Here is a 15,066-nt window from a genome sequence, read left to right as displayed (position 1 = left end):
AATAATAACAAAGAGGATTGGAGGATATTTCTGTAATTCAGTGAGATTTATTCCCATAGTAATTCGTTATGGATCCATAACTAAATAAACATCGGCATTTTGAAAGAGTATTTTTCAAATTATTTTATTAACGAAAGCATAAAGATGCCATTATTAGTTACATTGTTTTAGGTTGAACGTGCAGACTGGCACTAAGAACAAAACAGCGAAAACGTTTCCCTAGTCAGCGCCATTATTAGTGCAATGCCTCAAAGTGTAGCCAGTGTGGCGAGGTGGGGGTCCACCCTCCCCCCCTTCCTTCATTCCCCATGGGCTAGGTCGGTCTTCTGTGCGCGGCTCTGCGGCCCATCCCGTGCCCCCTGCCCCGTGCCTTGAACCTCGCATGCTTTCAGTGGATACAGCTGGAGAACTGCAAGGCAATCCCTTTGTGCGCCACTCGGGAGCCATGACCGATATATATTGTCCTGATAATAATAGGGTTAATAATATATCTGTGAGAATATCCAACGGGCTTTTATATAATTCTAAATGAATAATAATAGCTTTGTTTCAAATAACATAAAATAACATAAATAAATAACATAAAATGAGCGAGAAAATGAGCGAGAAAAAAGGCCATTGTTGAACATGGGGTGAGACATCAATACTAATTTGTAAATAAAGCCAGTTTGTTATTTAGAATCATTTATTTCTGTTTTTAGAGGGAGAGAAAAACAAAAACCTACAGTCATCTCAGGGGTCTCCCAGTCAATGCCGGCACGGGTATTGAACCAGCATCTGTAGCAACACAGCTGTCTTAGACGGTTGTGCCACTCAAGCGCTGTATAACATGAACGGTCGGGAGTGGCCTACACTACTACAGTAAGAGCAAAATAATCCTAACAAAATAAAATAAAAACCTTAGTGTAACAACAGTTTTAGTAAGTAATACTGAAGTCGTGCACAATTATCAGTTTCTATTTAGGTTTATGTCGCCCATTCATTGTCAGAGACACAGTAGGACCCAAAAGGATAATCAGTGTTCTAACTCCCCCTTGCGCTGGTCTGGAGAAATGAAGTAGTGACGCAGGGTACCGTACTAAACCACAAATTACCTAAGTCCCGCAGCATAATCACAAAACTTTCAGTGGCGCAACCACTGTATATTATCACTGTACCTCAGGGAATTGAATAGCTACACCAACACGATGAAAGCAACTAAAAAAATACCTGATAAACCATCTACTTTTTCACTTCCTCTGCATGTAAATCAAACATTTGCCTCAAGAGAAGAGCTTTATAGCTCTGCCACACAACAAAGGAGCCAGTAAGTGCACTGTGTATACCTGACCTGTATGGTGGAGTTTGGGGTTGTGCAGCCCATCGCCTGAATGAACCTCATCTTTGCAGGGCAGAATGAGCAGGGGCAGGTGAGGTGAAAGGGAGGGAGAAATACCTGTCTATTGACTGCCTTTCATCAGCCGTCAGTGCGAGCCATGCACAAGGTGGATTAAAAGACACAGGAACGCACACACGCTGGAGTGGAACATCAAACAGTGGGGAGTGAAGCGGTGCGTCAGAGTATCTCTGATGACACCAATGGACACAGGAAGTGCTCCCTTTCTATCGCTCCGAACCAGCACTGGTGAGATGCTGAAGGCCAGACTGCAGAGACGGACACATGGAGTTGTTCCAGGTGAACTGGCAAAATGAGAGAGGATCCTTTGTGAAAACAGGATGCACTAAAATGACAGCTCTTAAGGCGTCCGCATGCTTCCCATCCGAAACAGTTTGTGCATCTTTTATGATGGCATTTTGTGATGTTATTTGTTCGTTTTGGTCTTTGGCAAGGGTTTTTTGGACTGTTTGGGCGGACACATTTTTCTTGCGGCTAGCCGCAGTTCGGTAGCCGAAGTCTCCGCCCGTTCGTCAGCGATTGGTCAACAGTAGGGATTCTTCAATTAAGTGCGTTGTCATTCCAGGAGGGAAGACTCGTTTTCATGCACATTTCTTAAATTGAGAAATACTGCACCAAACATCTTAGTTAGAGGTAAAACTGTGTGACTAAGACCTACTCTGAAAAAACAACAAAATGACAGATTTCTTGAGATATCTTAGATCATTAGTGTCCAGGACGTTGATCGCGGTCGACCCGTCAATTGCAAACTTCTTTCTAGTAGACCTCATAAAAGTTTCAAAATGTATGCACAAAAAAAAAAGAGATATTTTGGCAATTCACATCGCTACCATCGAGTCTGCTTAAAAATAATGAGGTCCACTGTTCTGAAGCACCATATGCTTTGCTTACAGGTTAGCTTCTTTCTCGAATATTACTGCACAGCCCCCCCCCACATAACATAAAATTGGACCAACCCGCGGCACTACAACTGCTACATTTCTTTTCCAAACTGTAGCTACCATAGCAACCGTCTGAAGTTAGTACGTTTACATGTCCACGCTTGCGAGACCTCTAACAGAATATTCTTTGTTATTCTAGTTGTTATTTTACTATGTTTTTTTCTATGAAGTTGAGGTTCCGTTTTTAATATGAATGCTGGACCAAGCAGCAAGAAATCGAAAATCTTCCACTTTCACAGTGATTGGGAGGAAGATGATTTTTTTTGCCACAACAAATTCAAAATGTGTGCGTCTGATCTGCTATTCAAACATAGCTCTTGCTAAGAAGGGAAATGTCGAGAGGCATTTCAAAACTGTTCACAATAAATATGAAAGTGACTTTCCCGCTCAAAGTGAACTACGTAAGAGAAAAGTAAAAGTTGAAGTCTCAACTAGATGCCCAACAATCGATCTTTACAAGGCCTAGCTCAAAATCAAAAGCAGCCACGATTTCATCATTCCGGGTGAGTCACATACTAGCAAAGCACAATAAACCGTTCCCGGATGGAAAAATGCTAAGAGAGGCCTTTTTGGAGGCAGCAGAAAAGTAGATCCTACATAACTAAAGTCTGGGCACCCCTGTCTTAGATTAATTCAGACTATTTTGAGGAAGTGTATACTGGCTACGGCATCTCAAGGGGGACAAACAGTACTATTGCCTATTTTTTCTCATTTTTCAAGCAGTCTTTTAAGGGAGTATGTGAGTATGTGAGGCACAGACACTCACTTCAGCAGAGTTCTGCTAGGAGCAAACCAAACCTAGTATGCAGACAGACGCCTTTACAGTGAAAAGTGAGGAAATGTCTTATTGATTATTCATGAAAGACGGAGAGGGACAGAAACACAGAAAAATGCAGAATAAAATAAACAAAATCTCAAGGAAATAAAAGCAAGCAAGCTCTCTAGGTCACAGGAATTAAGGATGCCCAGTGAGCACCTTTACATCTTGTCTTGTTTTTGACACTCAGTCTGTGGGAAACTCCTCTGAACAAGCTGTGAGTGCACAGTACTACACCTAACTGTGTACAGACAGACTCACTAGTCTCCGGCCAGCTGAAGAGAGTGAAACTCAGAGAGACAGCTCCTAACTCCAGCCACAGACATTGTCTGCCTGTGTCATTCCCATGACCAACAGCAATGATGATGGCGAGAGTGAGAGAGATGGAGAGATGGACTGCTCTGTGGTGAGAAACGCTGTGTTCTTTCGCAGTGTCATGACCTGAACCTATCGACAGAGCAGTGCCTTTCCCTTCATGTGTAGGAAAAATAAGTGTGTGTGTGTGTGTGTGTGTGGTGCTGAACCCAGACATCCTTTGTCATTGAGGAGAAATAGACATCAGTTCTTAGAAATAGCCATTCAGCCAATCACTTTCTAATCTAAGCACACACCTTCAGGCACATTTGGACAACAGAAGAACCATGTAAAAAAGAAAATAAATCTGGTTTAAATCAATCAATTGGTTATTTACCATTAACATTTTGGTACTAAAGAGATGGACTGATAGACACACAAATGTGAAAACATATGTATAAACACATACAGACACACACATTGGCTGGTAGGCTGTCAGAAAGCATCAGCACTCGGGGCCAGTTGATGGCTGATGATGGAATCAATGGGGCAGATGTGCAAACACGTAAGGCGGAGCAGTCTGCACCACAGGCCTCCTGTCACTAATAAACCCAGCCCAGCTTGGTAATGGAAAAAGGCTAAATTTACCCAAGCGTCCGCAATGTTTCCTCTCCCCTACACATATTGAGACGGGTGGAGGACACAAAAGGGGTATGCCTGAGTATTATGTGACGGCAGGAAGGAGTGTGAAGGGAGTGAGCCTCCCTCTAGTCTACAATCGGAAGGGAAACGCATCTAAAAATCGATATTAGGAAAGCAAACCGTGCTATAACTCGATGTAGGTGAAGTATGATCAAGGTGAGAGTAAAAAGGAATCAGATAGCTCAGTACGTTTTAGACTTTAGGTTTTCAAACTTAAAATTCCATTCAAACCTTATCCTGGTTTACAATAATTTACCAGTAAAATTACACTATACTCTAAGATACAACAGTGACCCCACAACTAGTATGAATGATAACACTATTTTCTTTCTGCAAACAGGTTATTCAAGAGCAGGCTTTGCAGCACTCTCCAATGAAAACCAGTGTTGTGCGTGTCTTTTGTGTGAAACCACTAAGTAAATATCTACAGACAGCTGCGAAAAACACTGTCAATAATATAATTTAAGAGCTTGAACCAATTCTCCTGGAAAAATGCTACTCTGAGGACAGAGCTGCTCAAGGAGAGAGAGACAGAAAGAGAGAGAGACAAAGTAGTTAAATAGCATGAAAACCATGAACATACGTGCCACACAAAGAGCCCGGTTCAGAGGAAAGTTGGGCCTCATCACAGGCAATCATTCTTGGAATAAAAATGCAAAGGAATATGCAAAGAGAGAGAGAGTGACCTTTTTTCAGATGGTATCGCCTTTAATCCTTAGCATGGAGTCCTGTTGGGACACAAGCTGGAAGAGGCTGATAAAACAGCCTAAATGCCACTTTGCATCTGCATCTCTAGGTTGCATATTAATGGAGAGCTGGTAACAGATCTGCCTGTAGAGGAGCCATTAGAGGGACGCACCAGGCAAGTTGAACACTTTTACCTCAGCGTCTGCAGTTGAGGTTTTACAGTGGAAGGAATGTTTGAGGAAAATGTGTTGTAGCACGTCTGTGATTCATAGCTTTTACAAATGGCTACTGCCTTCGGCTATCACTTGCACTATTACACATACAGTGCATTCAGAAAGTATTCAGACCCTTAGACTTTTCCACATTTTGTTACAGCCTTAATCTGAAATAGATTGTTTTCCCTCATCAATGTACACACAATAACCCATAATGACAAAGCAAAAACAGGTTAATATTTTTGCAAACGTATAAAAATAAACACACCTTAAGTGTAACTATTCAGACCCTTTGCTATGAGACTAGAAATTGAGCTCAGGTGCATCCTGTTTCCATTGATCATCCTTCAGATGTTTCTACAACTTGATTGGAGTCCACCTGTGGTAAATTCAATTGATTGGACACCTGTCTATATAAGGTCACACAGTTGACAGTGAATGTCAGAGCAAAAACCAAGCCACGAGGTCGAAGGATATGTTCATAGATCTGGGGAAGGGTACCAAAAAATGTCTGCAGCATTGAAGGTCCCCAAGAACACAGTGGACTCCATCATTCTTAAATATAATAAGTTTAGAACCACCAAGACTCTCCCTAGAGCTGGCCGCCTGGCCAAACCGAGCAATCGGGGGAGAAGGGCCTTGGTCGGGGAGGTGTCCAAGAACCCAATGGTCACTGACAGAGCTCCAGAGTTCTTCTGTGGAGTCAGGCCTTTATGGTAGAGTGGCCAGACGGAAGCCACTCCTCAGTAAAAGGCACATGACAGCCCGCTTGGACTTTGCCAAAAAGGCACCTAATGGACTCGCAGACCATGAGAAACAAGATTCTCTGGTCTGATGAAACCAAAGATTGAACTCTCTGGCCTGAATGCCAAGCGTCACGTCTGGAGGAAACCTGGCACCATCCCCATGGTGAAGCATGGTGTTGGCATCATGCTGTGGGGACTGGGAGGCAGGGACTGGGAGAGAAGTCACGATCAAGGGAAAGATGAACGGAGTTAAGTACAGAGAGATCATTGATGAAAACTTGCTCCGGAGTCATCCGGACCTCAGACTGGGGTGAAGGTTCACCTTCCAACAGGACAACGACCCTAAGCACACAGCCAAGACAATGCAGGAGTGGCTTTGGGACAAGTCTCTATGTCCTTGAGTGGCCCAGCCAGAACCCAGACTTGAATCCGATCTATCCTCTCTTTAGAGACCTGTAAATAGCTGTGCAGCGATACTCTCCATCCAACCTGACAGAGCTTGAGAAGATCTGCTGAGAAGAATGGGAGAAACTCACCAAATATGGGTGGGCCAAGCTTGTAACATCATACCCAAGAAGACTTGAGGCTGTAATCGCTGCCAAAGGTGCTTCAACAAAGTACTGAGTAAAGGGTCTGAATACCAATGTAAATGTCATATCAGTTTTAAAATGTTTAATACATTTGCTAAAATGTAAAAAGAAAAAAAAAAGAAAAAAAATCTGAATGGTGTGTGTGTAGGTTGATGAGGGAATTTTTTAAATCAATTTTAGAATAAGGCTTTGACAACAAAATGTGGGAAAAGTCTTGCATACTTTCTGAATACACTGTAGGCTACAGAGCAAAAAAAAAACACACTTTGAAGCAAAGCGTGAAACTCAAACAAGCTTAATATGGGAAAATGTAATGGTAGAGATAAAATTAGGTCTCACTCTCAAATTAATGTGGGGGGGAAAAAATGTCGATGTTTGTTTTGAAGAGGGATCCAATGAACATCACACACACACACACACACACACAACTGTAATTTACAGATCATATCATGCTAAAAAGCATGGCTTACTGAGAGGATACTCAGTAAATAAGGATTACTGAGACATTTATTGGAAGAGACGTAGCGAAGAACAAATGTTAGTGGCATTGCCCCCTGCTGGACAGGATGGAAGCTGCTCCTTTAATTACAATGAATATGAAATAATTGTTCAGAGAAATTACCTCTTGAATGAAACTAAAATGAACTTTGAGCCAATACAAATGGCAGTTTTACACACAGAAAGAAGCAGCGTTGGGATGTGTGAGCGGTGGAGTCAGCAATTAGCCTAGACTTGACATTTCAGTCTCAAATGGTCGTTAGTCGTTACTTCCGAACAACCCCCATGTGAAAATGCTAATATCTCTGAATTGCTGCAATTAGAAGAGGTTTGCTCTAAGGCCTGATTATTTGTTTTCTTTCAAAATGTTACTGGGGGAAATTGACTTCTCAGATGGGGGAACTTAAAACATTTGTATCAATAGATTAAGTCTTTCATGCTTCTTCTCTAATGGCTATGGTCTCTATCATGTTAATATCTGTGAAGAAAAATGTAGAAAAATGAGTGAAACCGATAAATGTCACCATTAGGTGTTTTGTACTTAGCAAATTAACGTTTCACAAACGTACCTCATCTATAAGAGTTAAATACCATTGTCAAAATGTGACAATTGATTTGGACCACAAAAATAACATGGATACCGATACGATACTTTGTTTGTTTTTCTTCTTAAGGAAAAAGGTTCCCCTTGTTGAACATGGTGGATCAAACGTGTCATTAGCCTTCTGGCTTTTTGTCGGAACAAATAGGCATTGCACTCGGGTGGTCTTTAAGAAAGATGACTGCTGTTGTACATGGGGGGGGGGGGGGGGGGACAGTATCTTAAGAGAAGCCCACCGTTTTGATGGAGCTGCGAGTCTTCTCTTTCCACTCATGGCTGCTCAGCTCAAAGGTGCAGTGCACGTAGGTCTCTCTGTCATACGAGCCCAGGATAAACAGCCTGAAGGAGAAATGACAGAAGAAAAAGCTAATTTAGACAGTACATCATTGCGGATTCTCCTGGTCTCCCTATGTATAGTGCATAGCCTACTGTATGTAAACCTGTTGATGCCACTGTGTTTTCTGGTGCTACTAAGATGCATCAGAGAGACCCCTGGCCAATGGTTACAATGATACTAAAGCAAACAAAACACTGTCAAGGCTATTGCTGCCCCCTGGTGTTGTGATAAAAACACACAAGAAAAGCATAAACTACTGTAGTATAGCAGGAGTATCTGCACATTTGAAGCGTTGAGCTATTTACACTCCCGTACTTATTTATTTTGGACGGTGAATATAAAACGTTTAATTTGTCTCTATACTCCAACATTTTAGATAAAATGTTTCATATGAGGAGACAGTACGGAATGTCACCTTTGATTTGAGGGTATTTTTTATACATATCTGTTTTACAGCACTTTATGTATCTAGTACCCCAATTTGAAGGTGTCATAAGTATTTTTACAAATGTACTTGTGTATGAAAGTAGTCAAGTGTAGTATTTGGTCCCATATTCCGAGCACAAAATGACTACATCAAGCGTGTGACCCCACAAACTTGTTGGATGCATTTTCAGTTTGTTTTGGTTGTGTTTCAGATTATGATGTGCTCAATATAAAATGAATGGCAAATAATGTATGGTGTCATTTTGGAGTCACTTTTATTGTAAATAAGAATAGAAAATGTTTCTGAACACTTCTACTTCAATGTCATGCTACCATAACTATGGATAATCCTGAATACTGATGAGAAAGTTAGACGCACAAAGATCATACCCCCAAGACATGCGAACCTCTCACCATTACCAATAACAGGGGGTTAACATTATTTTTGTGGGGGGGGGTTATAATATTTATAACTTTCTCGCTCATCATTATTTAAGATTGATTCATGATTATCCGTAATCATGGTAATATCCACATTGTGTTCAGAAACATTATATTCTTATTTACAATAAAAGTGACTTCAAAAAGACAATCCATTATTTTCCATTCAGTTCTATTAGGCACAACATAATCCGAAACACAACCAAAATAAACTGCAAATGCATCCAACAATTTTGTTGAGTCACAAGCTTGATGTAGTCATTGTAGTGCTAGGAATATGGGGCCAAATACTACACTTGACTACTTATGACACCTTCCAATAGTGGGTACTAGATACAGAAAGTTCTTTCATTTCTAAACGGTAAAAAAGTGATATAAAACACCCTCAAATAAAAAGGTGACATTCAGTAGTGTCGCCTCATATGAAACATTTCATCTCAAATCCAAAATGCTGGAGTATAGAGCCAAATGAAAAGTTTTTGCTTCACTGTCCAAATTAATACATAGGAGAGTTCTCTTGTATATTGTGGGATTAATTTCTACAATATACCGTATGTAGACCTAACTGAAATTGATGGTTTCAAAATAAAATTTCTTAATTTTAAGGTCATAAAAATACAACTGACAAGTGTTTAAAAAAGCAAATAAAAAAGACAGTAGTAACCTTTTTTATTTTCCTCAATTAGACCACTGGATAAACCCTTTACTTAAATGAATTGAGTTCCCAATTACTGTATACAACAAGCTCAGTATTTATACAGGATGTGTGGATACTGGATTCTGAATTAACAATATACTGACTATGTCTCCATCTGGTGGTGGTAGACAGCACATTTTACACAGACTTGATAACTTAATACTGCCCCTGACTGATTATAAATCTTCGAGCTCCTCTCTGAATTTGGGTAAAAGCCGACCACTAAAACTTTGGACACCCTTCTTCTGTCTTGACCAGTGTCTTAACTAGTTCACAACCAAGGGCCTGGATTGAAATCAGTTACCAAAAAAAGCTCTTGAATATTTTAAATGAATGTATTACAGTTTAAATAGTACCAGTCAAAGTTTGGACACAACTACTCATTCAAGGGTTTTGATGTATTTTTGCTATTTTCTACATTGTAGAATAGTGAAGACATCGAACACAGTAATTACCAAAAAGCATAGCAGTGTGAACAGACAACAACACAGAGTTACACATGGAGTAAACAATAAACAAGTCAATAACATGGTAGAAAAAAAGAGAATCTATATACAATGTGTGCAAAAGGCATGAGGTAGGCAATAAATCGAATAATTACAATTTAGCAGATTAACACTGGAGTGATAAATCATCAGATGATCATGTGCAAGAAGAGAAACTGGTGTGCAAAAGAGCAGAAAAGTAAATAAATAAAAACAGTATGGGGGTGAGGTAGGTAAATTGGGTGGGCTATATACCGATGGACTATGTACAGCTGCAGCGATCGGTTAGCTGCTCAGATAGCAGATGTTTAAAGTTGTTGAGGGAGATCTAAGTCTCCAACTTCAGAGATTTTTGCAATTCGTTCCAGTCGCAGGCAGCAGAGAACTGGAAGGAAAGGCGTCCAAATGAGGTTTTGGCTTTAGGGGTGATCAGTGAGATACACCTGCTGGAGCGCGTGCTACGGGTAGGTGTAGCTATCGTGACCAGTGAACTGAGATAAGGCGGCACTTTACCTAGCATAGCCTTGTAGATGACCTGGAGCCAGTGGGTCTGACGACGAACATGTAGCGAGGGCCAGCCGACTAGGGCATACAGGTCGCAGCGGTGGGTCGTATAAGGTGCTTTAGTAACAAAACGGATGGCACTGTGATAAACTGCATCCAGTTTGCTGAGTAGAGTATTGGAAGCTATTTTGTAGATGACATCGCCGAAGTCGAGGATCGGTAGGATAGTCAGTTTTACTAGGGTAAGTTTGGCGGCGTGAGTGAAGGAGGCTTTGTTCCGGAATAGAAAGCCGACTCTAGATTTGATTTTGGATTGGAGATGTTTGATATGAGTCTGGAAGGAGAGTTTGCAGTCTAGCCAGACACCTAGGTACTTATAGATGTCCACATATTCTAGGTCGGAACCGTCCAGGGTGGTGATGCTAGTCGGGCGTGCGGGTGCAGGCAGCGAACGGTTGAAAAGCATGTATTTGGTTTTACTAGCGTTTAAGAGCAGTTGGAGGCCACGGAAGGAGTGTTGTATGGCATTGAAGCTCGTTTGGAGGTTAGATAGCACAATGTCCAAGGAGGGGCCAGAAGTATACAGAATGGTGTCGTCTGCGTAGAGGTGGATCAGGGAATCCACCTTGACCGCGTACCCGTAGCGGATACAGGCAATGAGGCAGTCATCGCTGAGATCTTGATTGAAGACAGCAGAGGTGTATTTGGAGGGCAAGTTGGTCAGGATAATGTCTATTAGGGTGCCCATGTTTACGGATTTAGGGTTGTACCTGGTGGGTTCCTTGATGATTTGTGTGAGATTGAGGGCATCTAGCTTAGATTGTAGGACTGCCGGGGTGTTAAGCATATCCCAGTTTAGGTCACCTAACAGAACAAACTCTGAAGCTGGATGGGGAGCGATCAATTCACAGATGGTGTCCAGGGCACAGCTGGGAGCTGAGGGGGGTCGGTAGCAGGCGGCAACAGTGAGAGACTTATTTCTGGAGAGATTAATTTTTAAAATTAGAAGTTCGAACTGAACCAGTTCACTGTTCATTTCAGGCCTATGTAGAATATTCTGATATTCCTCTGAATATCAACAACCTTTAATTCCTTAAAAATGCATTGCCTATTCCCCAAAAACGAAGACCTCGCAGTTTGGTTGCATTTGGCTCCATCCCAATGGAATTCCACAGAGACAAACCCAATATTGGGCACGGTAAGTTGAAGTGGATGGTTGTCATTGTCAGACATGTCTGGCTGGCCCAGTGAGGTAATAGGGTATCCATTTGCAGCAGCTGTGAGGATAGGAGTGCCAGCCAGCCAGCCATAGCGTTGGCCTGGCCTCATAATGGGCAGGGACTGTGCATTATTAATGAGGAGCAGTTTCTGGATGTCCTACTGTCTGCAGCCACTCCGCTACTATACCAGACCCAAGCAACATAACAAAGGCTTACACCACCGTCAGGAGAGGGTGGAGGAGACAGAGCTCAGGCCCGTGGCTGGCATGTTTACACATTTTCATTGGCCCAGAGTAGGGCTGTGGAGGTCATGAAATTGTCTCATCTGGTTGTCATGCAAAAGTCTGCCGGTCTCACGGTAATTGGCAGCTAATTAAGATAAACATGTTTAACATCAAGGCCTCCACGCACACAAGCCGCTGATGCATGCCTTTCCAACATGTACATTTAAAAAAAGTAGAATAAATCAATTTAATATACACCATCACAATAAATCCATTATTTCTTTTAGTCAGGTCTAAAGGAATATTTTGATGAAAATGTATTTCAGAAGAACAAAATATGAGTTGGCCTAAATTATGTTATCTGGCTATGCTCCATGCCATAGACTGTAGGCTTGTTCATTTACCTGACAAGATATGCTTTTAAGTCCAGTGCCATTATTTTATATTATAGTAACAGGAATTTAATTGAACTTAGCTGAATAAAATAGAAAGGATATTTTTCCCAGAGCGAGGGCGCATATGAAGTGGCTATGTTGAGAATCAAGGTGATCATCTGAAACAGGCTCTATACGCTAGATTTAGTCATTTGGCAACTTTAGTTGTCAATGATAAACCTTAGAAATCAAAACTTATACGGGCTGCAAGATGCGACTATATGCTATTGATGATTTGAGAAAGTCACAAAAAAAGCTTGCGCTCTCTTCCTTGCCTCAGGCTGCACAGCTGTTCTCTCAAGCGATCATATTTTCACCCATCAGACTGTTCTCAATTTAATCTTGTCTTTACTAATATGTAAAAATATTTTCAATTTAGAATGGCCCATTATCAAACGGGCAGAAGCATGGGCATGGGGAAAAAAAGACATGTCATCCATATACACTCGAATAGCCAATGGAGGCCACGCGCTTTAGAAACTATTGGATACAGGAGCAACGTCAACTTATCAACATTACGACCAGGAATACGACTTTCCCGGATCCTCTGTTTGGACCACCAGCCAGGACAATGGATCGGATCCCAGTTGGCGACCCAAAACAACGGCGCCGCAGAAGGGGCAGACGGAGCGGTCTTCTGGTCAGGCTGCGTAGACGGGCACATCTCTCACAGGGTCCCGAGTATAATACTTGCCAATGACCAGTCTCTTGACAACAAGGTAGACGAAATTCGAGCAAGGGTTGCCTTCCAGAGAGACATCAGAGATTGTAACATTCTCTGTTTCACGGAAACATGGCTGACTCGGGATACATTATCAGAGTCGGTACAGCCACCCGGTTTCTTCACGCATCGCGCCGACAGAAACAAACATCTCTCTGGTAAGAAGAAGGTCGGGGGTGTATGCCTTATGATTAACGAGTCGTGGTGTGATCATAACATAATGGAACTCAAGTCCTTTTGTTCACCTGACCTAGAATTCCTAACAATCAAATGCCGACCGCATTATCTACCAAGAGAACTCTCTTCGATTATAATCACAGCCGGCATCCCTAGCCCCGTCCTCAGAGCATGCCCAGAACAGCTGGCTGGTGTGTTTATGGACATATTCAATCAATCCCTATCCCAGTCTGCTGTTCCCACATGCTTCAAGAGGGCCACCATTGTTCCTGTTCCCAAGAAAGCTAAGGTAACTGAGCTAAATGACTAGCACTCACTTCCGTTATCATGAAGTGCTTTGAGATATGATCAAGGATCATATCACCTCCACCCTACCTGACACCCTAGACCCAGTCCAATTTGCTTACCGCACCAATAGGTCCACAGACGACGCAATTGCAATCACACTGCACACTGCCCTAACCCATCTAGATAAGAGGAATACCTATGTAAGAATGCTGTTCATCGATTACAGCTCAGCATTTAACACCACACCATGGGTCTCGACCTCGCCCTGTGCAATTGGGTCCTGGACTTCCTGACGGGCCGCCCCCCAGATGGTGAAGGTAGGAAACAATATCTCCACCCCGCTGATCCTCAACACTGGGTCCCCACAAGGGTGCGTTCCCAGCCCTCTCTTGTACTCACCGTTAAACCATGACTGCGTGGCCATGCACGCCTCCAACTCAAATCATCAAGTTTGCAGATGACACTACAGTGGTAGGCTTGATTACCAACAACGACAAGATAGCCTATAGGGAGGAGGTGAGGGCACTCGGAGTGTGGTGTCAGGAAAATAACCACACACACACAACGTCAACAAAATAAAAGAAGATGATCGTGGACTTCAGGAAACAGCAGAGGGAGCACTCCCCTATCCACATCGACGGGACAGTAGTGTAGAAGATGGACAAACTGAAATGGTCCACCCACAAGGCCAGCGTGGTGAAGGCGCAGCAGCGCCTCTTCAACCTCAGGAGGCTGAAGAAATTCGGCTTGACACCAAAAACACTCACAAACTTTTACAGATGCACAATCGAGAGCATCCTTTCGGGCTGTATCACCGCCTGGTACGGCAACTGCTCCGCCCACAACCGTAAGGCTCTCCAGAGGGTAGTGAGGTCTGCACAATGCATCACCGGGGGGAAACTACCTGCCCTCCAGGACACCTACACCACCCAATGTCACAGGAAGGCCAAAATGATCATCAAGGACAACAACCACCCGAGCCACTGCCTGTTCACCCCGCTATCATCCAGAAGGCGAGGTCAGTACAGGTGCATCAAAGCTAGGACCGAGAGACTGAAAAACAGCTTCTATCTCAAGGCCATCAGACTGCTAAACAGCCACCACTAACATTTAGTGGCTGCTGCCAACATACTGACTCAAATCTCTAGCCACTTTAATAATAAAAAAGTGGATGTAATAAATGTATCACTAGTCACTTTAAACAATGCCACTTTATATAATGTTTACATACCCTACATTACTCATCTCATATGTATGTACTGTACTCATACCATCTACTGCATCTTGCCTATGCCTTAAGGCCATCGCTCATCCATATATTTATATGTACATATTCTTATTCATTCCTTTACACTTGTGTGTATAAGGTAGATGTTGTGAAATTGTTAGGGTACTTGTTAGATATTACTGCACAGTCAGAACATCTGCTAACCATGTATGTGACCAATAACATTTGATTTGGATAGACATTTTGGAACGTAGCATAAGGTAACCACTCCATCTGGTATGAATAATAATAATAAATAACAGTCCACACTCAAAAGCGATTACTCTAATTTGTTTAATTTTGGAATATAGGCTAGACCAATTATGTACCAAAGGCATCTTAAAATCAGTTTAGTTTT

General features: G+C 42.2%; 1 protein-coding gene across 1 annotated transcript in view; it reads right to left on the bottom strand.

Moving 5' to 3' along the window:
* The window catches only part of LOC129851409 (PDZ domain-containing protein 8-like), a 66,025-nt gene that overhangs the window by 20,788 nt on the left and 30,171 nt on the right, over nt 1–15,066 (bottom strand). The window contains exon 3 of the mRNA XM_055917924.1: nt 7,724–7,826. Within this exon, the coding sequence (XP_055773899.1) occupies nt 7,724–7,826 (103 nt within the window). The remainder of the gene's footprint in view (nt 1–7,723; nt 7,827–15,066) is intronic.

The sequence above is a fragment of the Salvelinus fontinalis genome, chromosome 1 (assembly GCF_029448725.1).
Source record: "Salvelinus fontinalis isolate EN_2023a chromosome 1, ASM2944872v1, whole genome shotgun sequence".
Taxonomy (NCBI): domain Eukaryota; kingdom Metazoa; phylum Chordata; class Actinopteri; order Salmoniformes; family Salmonidae; genus Salvelinus; species Salvelinus fontinalis.
The sequence above is the reverse complement of the archived record's forward strand: the minus strand, read 5'-3'. Positions and strand labels throughout refer to the sequence as shown.